Below are 10,987 nucleotides of genomic sequence, written 5' to 3' on the forward strand. Positions count from 1 at the left end.
TTTCAAAGTGAACATAATCCCCATCCCCATTTTTGAGGAATATCTAAGATTTTGATGTTTGGATGTGATTATGTGGTTCAGGTGCTACAAACCTGGGACAAAGGTATAACGTATTATTTGATATAGGAGTATTTATTATATTTGCAAAATTACATATTGAAACAAAGTCATTGATGTCATTCGTCTATAAATGTATTTACATATCAATATTTTTGCAAATGTGTAATTAACAATTGCAAAAACTAAGTTGTGTATGCTTTCCAAACATTGCTGGATCCATCAAATTAACCATAAAAGCACAGTTTTTCAGCATGAACGCATACATATTGAAAGTACACGCTTTAGCCAAGATATCAATATGAAAGTTATATTTTCAAGTTTGATTACAGTTACACTTCTTTTCTTCTCCCAGTGTGAAGCCCAACATGGAATGTAAGTTAGATTCCTTTATCCTCCAACTTTTATTAGACTCTCAAATTAACAAACTGAATATCCCATGTTTTTCTATTTAATATCTAAAAAATTAGACGAGTTAAAAAAATTGAAAAACTTCCCTTACTTTTTGGAAATTGGAAGGAAGATACAAATAATCAAGAAGGATTTGAAAAGTTGACGAATGAACTCAAATATTTATATCCAGTGGGCTCCAATCCTAGTGAAATGAAGATTGTTTACTTAGAAAAATTGGAGCATATGCAATCTTTGGACATGGTAATATTATTTTTCTTTTACAAACGTGCATATTTAATCCTTTAAACTCCCTTCACATTCAGCCAACGGAATTATGGGTAAGTCTTGCTAAAAAATATTCAGATATGACCAAATGTTATATTAATTAAATATTTTAGAACAATCGGGCAAATATTTTATATGGCCAATTCGTAGATATTTCACAAATCCAATGCCAAAAAAGAGTACCCGTTTAGGTGATATGAAACTGAAGGGAGAAGTTGATGGTGATAAGCTCCATATTCATGTCAGTGATCCAAATTCCAGAGAAGAAGTATTGACCATCACACTATGGGCACAAGAAGTTAGACGTGCCAAGGGATTAACTCTTACGTACAAAAATCCTAAAACCGGAACAACAGCCCAAACTTATTACACAGATATCTAAAATCGGTCTTAAAAATAAATATATATTTATTAGTTGAATTTTCACATTAATTATATTCATACTATAGAATGGGTATATTTTGAGCAAAATAATAAATTACTTCATTATATAAGAGTGTAAATGTTTTATTGCTTACATGAGGAAAAGTAATGAAGCTGCGTTTTCATTATTACTTAAGATATATAATTTTTTTAAATGGTTTCACATAAAAAGTCCAATACTCAGAGCAGGGTTGACTTAAAGGACTCTAGGGAAAGAGCAGCCAAGTGAAAAATAAAAATTCAATCTAAAAACAATGAAGACTTGTTCCTAACACCGAACTATATTATATATTATTATTATCTTTTCACTAGGGGGGAGACGGCCTTTTGAAAGTGGCTGCGTGCCTTGAGGAACATATATCAGCTTCTAATTTTAAGCCAATCAGAATTAAGAACTACTAAACCCTACTTTCCTTACCTTGAGTGTCCACTCTTTGCCTAAAGTCCTTTAGTTTGACAAATAGACAACTAAAATCTAACACAAACTATCTATATTTTTCTGCTATTGTTTGAATATATTTAATATCATTGGTGCTTTTACAAATTAAAAATGAATACATTATAATATCTAAAAACTTTTTTTTAACGTGTGAATTCCTTTGAGTGATTATAATGATTGAGATCTTTGTTTACTCTATTTGTATTCTCAAGCAACACTATATTTGTAATCCTTGACCTTGGTGCGTTTTTTACTCATGTAAATTAGGGTGGCACTTATTGCCTACTTTAAAAAATCAATGCTCTTATTTTCGGTCTCTCACCCTCTGAATCCGTGTAAGTCAAAATATATTCCATTGACAAAAATTGGATTACTTGAGAGACATTCAGAGGTTGGTGCCGTTGGTTCTTAAACTTTTGACTAAGATGGTTAATTTATCAACATATACTAACGTTTTTATTTTAGAATACAAAAGAAATGAAAAATAAATGAGCACTGGGTAGAGGGCAAAAAGGGCTGTGCGCAAAGATTTATTTATATATATTTTCCCTTGGTTTTTTTGGAATTTTTTTGCAAAGCTGAATCTAAAAATTGAAATTATTTAAAGAAAATTTCAAAAATCTATAGTTATTATAAAAATTAAGTAGAGTTGACTTTTTTGTAGGGAGAAAAAGATCGAAAGAAGAATGCGGGAATGAAGCATATGTTACTATAGAATTAAGAACCTTGTTATTATCAGCTACATATTATATGATTTAAGTGTAAAATAAAGTTATCTGCTATAAAGATGACGACTTTCTACACTTAAAATAGAATGAGAACATGTTAAAATTGATATTGTAATTATATTTAAATAATTTTGCATTTTAAAACAATATACAATACAGATAGGTGATAGTTCTGACTTCAGAGGGAGAAGTTAACATACAAACTTACAGAGTTAACATACATGTTTTATGTTTTATTATTATTATTTTAAACATCTTTTCTTCTCTTTCCTAAGAGCATCTGTAGGTATAAGTTGACAATGTAGTTCTACAATTAATCATTTTTATCAAAGAAATATATTGAAAACAATTAACATAACCAATATGCTTTTCCTTTTTTAGGAGTGACCGGGATTCGAACTCACACAGACTGACTTAAGCATATTTTATAAAAATTCAAATATCACGGTATTTATTCTCGATTTCTCAGAGTTTTCAGTCATAAAATGAAAATAAAATATCTTACAAGAAGGGGAATAATATTAAATGTTGAAAACAAAGTTTCAACATGATTTGTCAAATATGTATGCAACAAATTTGTAAATTAAAAGAAAATACCAATTACCAGGAGCGTGGCCTAATCCAAAAATCTCAAAATCATAATTTTTCCAAAATATACAGCTTTTCACAAAAGATTAAATTATTTGAAAAGAAATTTCAAATATTTAATTTGTAGAAAAAAATTCCACAGCTATTAGCAAAGAAATTGAATATTTTGGAAAAAAATTTAAAAAATTAAATATTTTGGAAAAAAATTTAAAAATGAAATATTTTGGAAAAATTATTCAAAATCCATATTTATTATCACAAGAAATGAAATACAAAAAAATAAATTAGAAATCTACAACTCTTCATAAAATATTTCAATTTTCGGAAAAAATTTGAAATATAAATTTTATAAAAAAATTCAAATATTAATTTTTTAGGAGAATAAAATCAAAAATCAATAGTTATTTACATAAAGTTAAAGTTAACATACAAAATATTTGAAAAACTAAATTTTTGGCCAAAAACATTTGAAAAATTAAATTTTTATTTTTTGGAAAAATATTGAAAAATTAAATCTCAAATATTACATTTTCTTGCAAAGAGTAAACAACACTTGATTTGGGAAGGGCTACAGCCCACCCCCTGGGAACGCCCTTGACCTGTGTCTGTAGAAATAAGTTCCATAATCCAAATGAATAATCTGTAGCCAGCAAATTGATTTTCTAGTTATGTATTACTGTCATTATGAGAGACATGGAGCAATGATTAAGCAAACGTAAAAAAATTCAACTCTGGATTATTTTTAATTCGATTTTTCGAATTATATGAATATTATTTTACTCTCTCATTATATGTGACTTATTTTTTGAAAAAAAAAGTCTGAGACAATCTGTATTAAATTAAAACATTTAAAATTTATTACGTTATACACTTTCGCTTCCTTGACGTCAATCGAAGTTTCTCATTTCGATGTGAGATTGATAAAATTTGAGTCTAATTAAACAACGCTCAACTATTTGAGATCAATTATTGAGCAAAATATCTTAATAAGATTTTCCTGTAAGGAATCACTTTCAAAGTATTGGACCAAGTCTTATAAGTAGTTAGTCGTGGGCACTCACTACCCAGTGGTAGTTAGAGTGCAAATATTAAAGGAACATACCCTATCAAGCTCTTCATTACATAAGTTATTGAGAAAAAGAAGACGATATATATATAAAAAAAGGACATGGGATCATTTTGTTATAAAAATTTGGAAAAATTAGCCCTGTGCAAAAATTATTTTATTTCCCAAAAAAAAAATTGTGTTCTAAAAAACATAATTATAAATTTTGGTTTAAAATTAATTTCCCTTTGGTATGACCTAATTATCCATGTTACAAACTCTTATAAAAAAGCAAATCATTGTACTTAAAAATGTAATATTGAAAAAATTAATGTACTAAATAAAAAAACACCAAAACAACTTTAAAAAAAAAAAGATAACACAATGCCTTTATTTGTGATATCGATGAAAAATATCATCAGGAATATATTTGGAAATAACTTATATAATAAATCTTTTATAATTTAGCAACAAAAAATGGCGTTTGATATCGTTGTATATTTGTCCCGAATATTTGCAGTAAAGTGAAAAACTAATCAAACTAGTGTTAAATGGGGAGATGAACTTTTGTCCATCCCTGATGCCTTTCAAAGTGAACATAATCTCCATCCCCATTTTTGAGGAATATCTAAGATTTTGATGTTTGTCTGTGATTATGGAAGTTCAGGTGCTTTGCAGCCTGGGACAAAGGTATAACGTACCACCCTGAGGGCCTATAAAGGAAGAATTTTTATATTTGCAAAATGGCATATTGTTTTGGTCATTGATGTCATTCGTCTATAAATGTTCCTTTACCTATCAATATTTTATGCAAATGTGTAATTAACAATTGCAAAAACTAAATCTGTATGCTTTCCAAACATTGCTGGATCCATCGGTTTAACGATAAAATGCACAGTTTTTCAGCATGAACGCATACATATTGAAAGTACACGCTTTAGCCAAGATATCAATATGAAAGTTATATTTTCAAGTTTGATTACAGTTACACTTCTTTTCTTCTCCCAGTGTGAAGCCCAACATGGAATGTAAGTTAGATTCCTTTATCCTCCAACTTTTATTAGACTCTCAAATTAACAAACCGAATATCCCATGTTTTTCTATTTAATATCTAAAAAAATTAGACGAGTTAAAAAAATGGAAAAACTTCCCTTACTTTTGGAAATTGGAAGGAAGATACAAAAATCAAGAAGGATTTGAAAAGTTGACGAATGAACTCAAATATTTATATCCAGTGGGCTCCAATTTAGTGAAATGAAGATTGTTTACTTAGAAAAAATTGGAGCATATGCAATCTTTGGACACAATATTATTTTTCTTTTACAAACGATGCATATTTAATCCTTTAAACTCCCTTCACATTCAGCCAACGGAATTATGGGTAAGTCTTGCTAAAAATATTCAGATATGACCAAATGTTATATTAATTAAATATTTTAGAACAATCGGGCAAATATTTTAGATGGCCAACGCCGATATTTCACAAATCCAATGCCAAAAAAGAGTACCCGTTTAGGTGATATGAAACTGAAGGGAGAAGTTGATGGTGATAAGCTCCATATTCATGTCAGTGATCCAAATTCCAGAGAAGAAGTATTGACCATCACACTATGGGCACAAGAAGTTAGACGTGCCAAGGGATTAACTCTTACGTACAAAAATCCTAAAACCGGAACAACAGCCCAAACTTATTACACAGATATCTAAAATCGTCTTAAAAATAAATATATATTTATTAGTTGAATTTTCACATTAATTATATTCATACTATAGAATGGGTATATTTTTAGCAAAATAATAAATTACTTCATTATATAAGAGTGTAAATGTTTTATTGCTTACATGAGGAAAAGTAATGAAGCTGCGTTTTCATTATTACTTAAGATATATAATTTTTTTAAATGGTTTCACATAAAAAGTCCAATACTCAGAGCAGGGTTGACTTAAAGGACTCTAGGGAAATTAGCAGCCAAGTCCGAAAAATAAAATTCAATCTAAAAACAATGAAGACTTGTTCCTAACACCGAACTATATTATATATTATTATTATCTTTTCACTAGCTAAAGATTAACGGCCTTTTGAAAGTGGCTGCGCTTGTTAAGAGGTTCGTTAGGAACATATATCAGCTTCTAATTTTTTCATCACCAATCAGAATTAAGAACTACTAAACCCTACTTTGACCTAAGATCCACTGCCTAAAGTCCTTTAGTTTGACAAATAGACAACTAAAATCTAACACAAAATCTATATTTTTCTGCTATTGTTTGAATATATTTAAATCATTGGTGCTTTTACAAATTAAAAATGAATACATATGTCGCTACTGTTGCCGGCTCCGGTAACATTACATCACCCAAATAGATAATTTGATTGAAATCAATAATTTGATATTGCTCTAGAAATTGTAATACATTGATCAATTTTTCCCTCAATAGGAGGGATGAACAAATCTCATTTGAGAAAGCAAACTCAATGTGGATGCCTTTTTATTGATTTCTTATAATATCTAAAAAACTTTTTTTTTAACGTGTGAATTCCTTTGAGTGATTATAATGATTGAGATCTTTGTTTACTCTATTTGTATTCTCAAGCAACACTATATTTGTAATCCTTGACCTTGGTGCGTTTTTACTCATGTAAATTAGGGTGGCACTTATTGCCTACTTTAAAAAAATCAATGCTCTTATTTTCGGTCTCTCACCCTCTGAATCCGTGTAAGTCAAAATATATTCCATTGACAAAAATTGGATTACTTGAGAGACATTCAGAGGTTGGTGCCGTTGGTTCTTAAACTTTTGACTAAGATGGTTAATTTATCAACATATACTAACGTTTTTATTTTAGAATACAAAAGAAATGAAAAATAAATGAGCACTGGGTAGAGGGCAAAAAGGGCTGTGCGCAAAGATTTTTTATATATATTTTCCCTTGGTTTTTTATGGAATTTTTTTGCAAAGCTGAATCTAAAAATTGAAATTATTTAAAAAAAATTTCAAAAATCTATAGTTATTATAAAAATTAAGTAGAGTTGACTTTTTGTAGGGAGAAAAAGATCGAAAGAAGAATGCAGGAATGAAGCATATGTTACTATAGAATTAAGAACCTTGTTATTATCAGCTACATATTATATGATTTAAGTGTAAAATAAAGTTATCTGCTATAAAGATGACGACTTTCTACACTTAAAATAGAATTGAGAACATGTTAAAATTGATATTGTAATTATATTTAAATAATTTTGCATTTTAAAACAATATACAATACAGATAGGTGATAGTTCTGACTTCAGAGGGAGAAGTTAACATACAAACTTACGCAGTTAACATACATGTTTTATGTTTCATTATTATTATTTTAAACATCTTTTCTTCTCTTTCCTAAGAGCATCTGTAGGTATAAGTTGACAATGTAGTTCTACAATTAATCATTTTTATCAAAGAAATATATTGAAAACAATTAACATAACCAATATGCTTTTCCTTTTTTAGGAGTGACCGGGATTCGAACTCACACAGACTGACTTAAGCATATTTTATAAAAATTCAAATATCACGGTATTTATTCTCGATTTCTCAGAGTTTTCAGTCATAAAATGAAAATAAATAAAATATCTTACAAGAAGGGGAATAATATTAAATGTTGAAAACAAAGTTTCAACATGATTTGTCAAATATGTATGCAACAAATTTGTAAATTAAAAGAAAATACCAATTACCAGGAGCGTGGCCTAATCCAAAAATCTCAAAATCATAATTTTTTCCAAAAATATACAGCTTTTCACAAAAGATTAAATTATTTGAAAAGAAATTTCAAATATTTAATTTGTAGAAAAAAATTCCACAGCTATTAGCAAAGAAATTGAATATTTTGGAAAAAAAATTAAAAAATTAAATATTTTGGAAAAAAATTTAAAAAATGAAATATTTTGGAAAAATTATTCAAAATCCATATTTATTATCAAAAGAAATGAAATACAAAAAAAATAAATTAGAAATCTACAACTCTTCATAAAATATTTCAATTTTCGGGAAAAAATTTGAAATATAAATTTTATAAAAAAATTCAAATATTAATTTTTTAGGAGAATAAAATCAAAAATCAATAGTTATTTACATAAAGTTAAAGTTAACATACAAAATATTTGAAAAACTAAATTTTTGGCCAAAAACATTTAAAAATTAAATTTTTATTTTTTTACAAAAATATTGAAAAATTAAATCTCAAATATTACATTTTTTGCAAAGAGGCAAACAACACTTGATTTGGGAAGGGCTACAGCCCACCCCTGGGAACGCCCTTGACCTGTGTCTGTAGAAATAAGTTCCATAATCCAAATGAATAATCTGTAGCCAGCAAATTGATTTTCTAGTTAATATTACTGTCATTATGAGAGACATGGAGCAATGATTAAGCAAACGTAAAAAATAAAGGTTCAACTCTGGATTATTTTTAATTCGATTTTTAATTATATGAATATTATTTTACTGTCAACTCTTATATGTGACTTATTTTTTAAAAAAAAAAAAACAATCTGTATTAAATTAAAACATTTAAAATTTATTACGTTATTTTCACTTTCGTCTTCCTTGACGTCAATCGAGTTTCTCATTTCGATGTGAGATTGATAAAATTTGAGTCTTTTAAACAACGCTCAACTATTTGAGATCAATTATTGAGCAAAATATCTTTATAAGATTTTCCTGTAAGGAATCACTTTCAAAGTATTGGACCAAGTCTTATAAGTAGTTATATCTGGGCACTCACTAAGTGGTAGTTTTAAAGTGCAAAAATTAAAGTCAACATACCCTATCAAGCTCTTCATTACATAAGTTATCTGAGAAAAAGAAGACCCTATATATATAAAAAAAAAAGGACATGGGATCATTTTTTATAAAAATTTGGAAAAATTAGCCCTGTGCAAAAATTATTTTATTTCCCAAAAAAAAAAATTGTGTTCTAAAAAACATAATTATAAATTTTGGTTTAAAATTAATTTCCCTTTGGTATGACCTAATTATCCATGTTACAAACTCTTATAAAAAAGCAAATCATTGTACTTAAAAATGTAATATTGAAAAAAATTAATGTACTACATAAAAAAAACACCAAAACAACTTTAAAAAAAAAAAGATAACACAATGCCTTTATTTGTGATATCGATGAAAAATATCATCAGGAATATATTTGGAAATAACTTATATAATAAATCTTTTATAATTTAGCAACAAAAAATGGCGTTTGATATCGTTGTATATTTGTCCCGAATATTTGCAGTAAAGTGAAAAACTAATCAAACTAGTGTTAAATGGGGAGATGAACTTTTGTCCATCCCTGATGCCTTTCAATGTGAACATAATCTCCATCCCCATTTTTGAGGAATATCTAAGATTTTGATGTTTGGATGTGCTTATGTGGTTCAGGTGCTGCAAACCTGGGACAAAGGTATAACGTATTAATTGATATAGGAGTATTTATTATATTTGCAAAATTACATATTGAAACAAAGTCATTGATGTCATTGGTCTATAAATGTATTTACATATCAATATTTTTGCAAATGTGTCATTAACAATTGCAAAAACTAAGTTAAAAGCACAGTTTTTCAGCATGAACGCATACATATTGAAAGTACACGCGTTAGCCAAGATATCAATATGAAAGTTATATTTTCAAGTTTGATTACAGTTACACTTCTTTTCTTCTCCCAGTGTGAAGCCCAACATGGAATGTAAGTTAGATTCCTTCATCCTCCAACTTTTATTAGACTCTCAAATTAACAAACTGAATATCCCATGTTTTTCTATTTAATATCTAAAAAATTAGACGAGTTAAAAAAATGGAAAAACTTCCCTTACTTTTTGGAAATTGGAAGGAAGATACAAAAATCAAGAAGGATTTGAAAAGTTGACGAATGAACTTAAATATTTAAATCCAGTGGGCTCCAATCCTAGTGAAATGGAGATTGTTTACTTAGAAAAATTGGAGCATATGCAATCTTTGGACAAGGTAATATTATTTTCTTTTACAAACATGCATATTTAATCCTTTAAACTCCCTTCACATTCAGCCAACGGAATTATGGGTAAGTCTTGCTAAAAAATATTCAGATATGACCAAATGTTATAGTAATTAAATATTTTAGAACAATCGGGTAAATATTTTAGATGGCCAATTCGTAGATATTTCACAAATCCAATGCCAAAAAGAGTACCCGTTTAGGTGATATGAATCTGAAGGGAGAAGTTGATGGTGATAAGCTCCATATTCATGTCAGTGATCCAAATTCCAGAAAGAAGTATTGACCATCACACTATGGGCAGAAAAAGTTAGACGTGCCAAGGGATTAACTCTTACGTACAAAAATCCTAAAACCGGAACAACAGCCCAAACTTATTACATAGATATCTAAAATCAGTCTTAAAAATAAATATATATTTATTAGTTGAATTTTCACATTAATTATATTCATACTATAGAATGGGTATATTTTGAGCAAAATAATAAATTACTTCATTATAAAAAAGTGTAAATGTTTTATTGCTTACATGAGGAAAAGTAATGAAGCTGCGATTTCATTATTACTAAGATATATAATTTTTTTTTAAATGGTTTCACATAAAAAGTCCAATACTCAGAGCAGGGTTGACTTAAAGGACTCTAGGAAAGAGCAGCCAAGTGAAAAATAAAAATTCAATCTAAAAACAATGAAGACTTGTTCCTAACACCGAACTATATTATATATTATTATTATCTTTTCACTAGGGGGGAGACGGCCTTTTGAAAGTGGCTGCGTGCCTTGAGGAACATATATCAGCTTCTAATTTTAAGCCAATCAGAATTAAGAACTACTAAACCCTACTTTCCTTACCTTGAGTGTCCACTCTTTGCCTAGAATCCTTTAGTTTGACAAATAGACAACTAAAATCTAACACAAGCTATCTATATTTTTCTGTTATTGTTTGAATATATTTAATATCATTGGTGCTTTTACAAATTAAAAATGAATACATATGTCGCTACTGTTGCCG

The 10,987-nt window shown here is 28.3% G+C and overlaps 1 protein-coding gene and 1 pseudogene across 1 annotated transcript; both read left to right on the top strand.

Moving 5' to 3' along the window:
* Positions 1-253: 253 nt before the first annotated feature.
* Positions 254-1,229, top strand: LOC121123157 (uncharacterized). The gene is given in 5 exon segments (XM_040718276.2): positions 254-432; positions 528-679; positions 682-711; positions 774-788; positions 849-1,229. Coding segments are annotated over 5 exon segments (645 nt in total). The 3' UTR covers positions 1,118-1,229.
* Positions 1,230-6,263: 5,034 nt separating this feature from the next.
* On the top strand, positions 6,264-10,482 carry LOC121123158 (uncharacterized; annotated as a pseudogene).
* Positions 10,483-10,987: the final 505 nt, after the last annotated feature.

Source organism: Lepeophtheirus salmonis, chromosome 8, assembly GCF_016086655.4.
Source record: "Lepeophtheirus salmonis chromosome 8, UVic_Lsal_1.4, whole genome shotgun sequence".
NCBI classification, from domain to species: domain Eukaryota; kingdom Metazoa; phylum Arthropoda; class Copepoda; order Siphonostomatoida; family Caligidae; genus Lepeophtheirus; species Lepeophtheirus salmonis.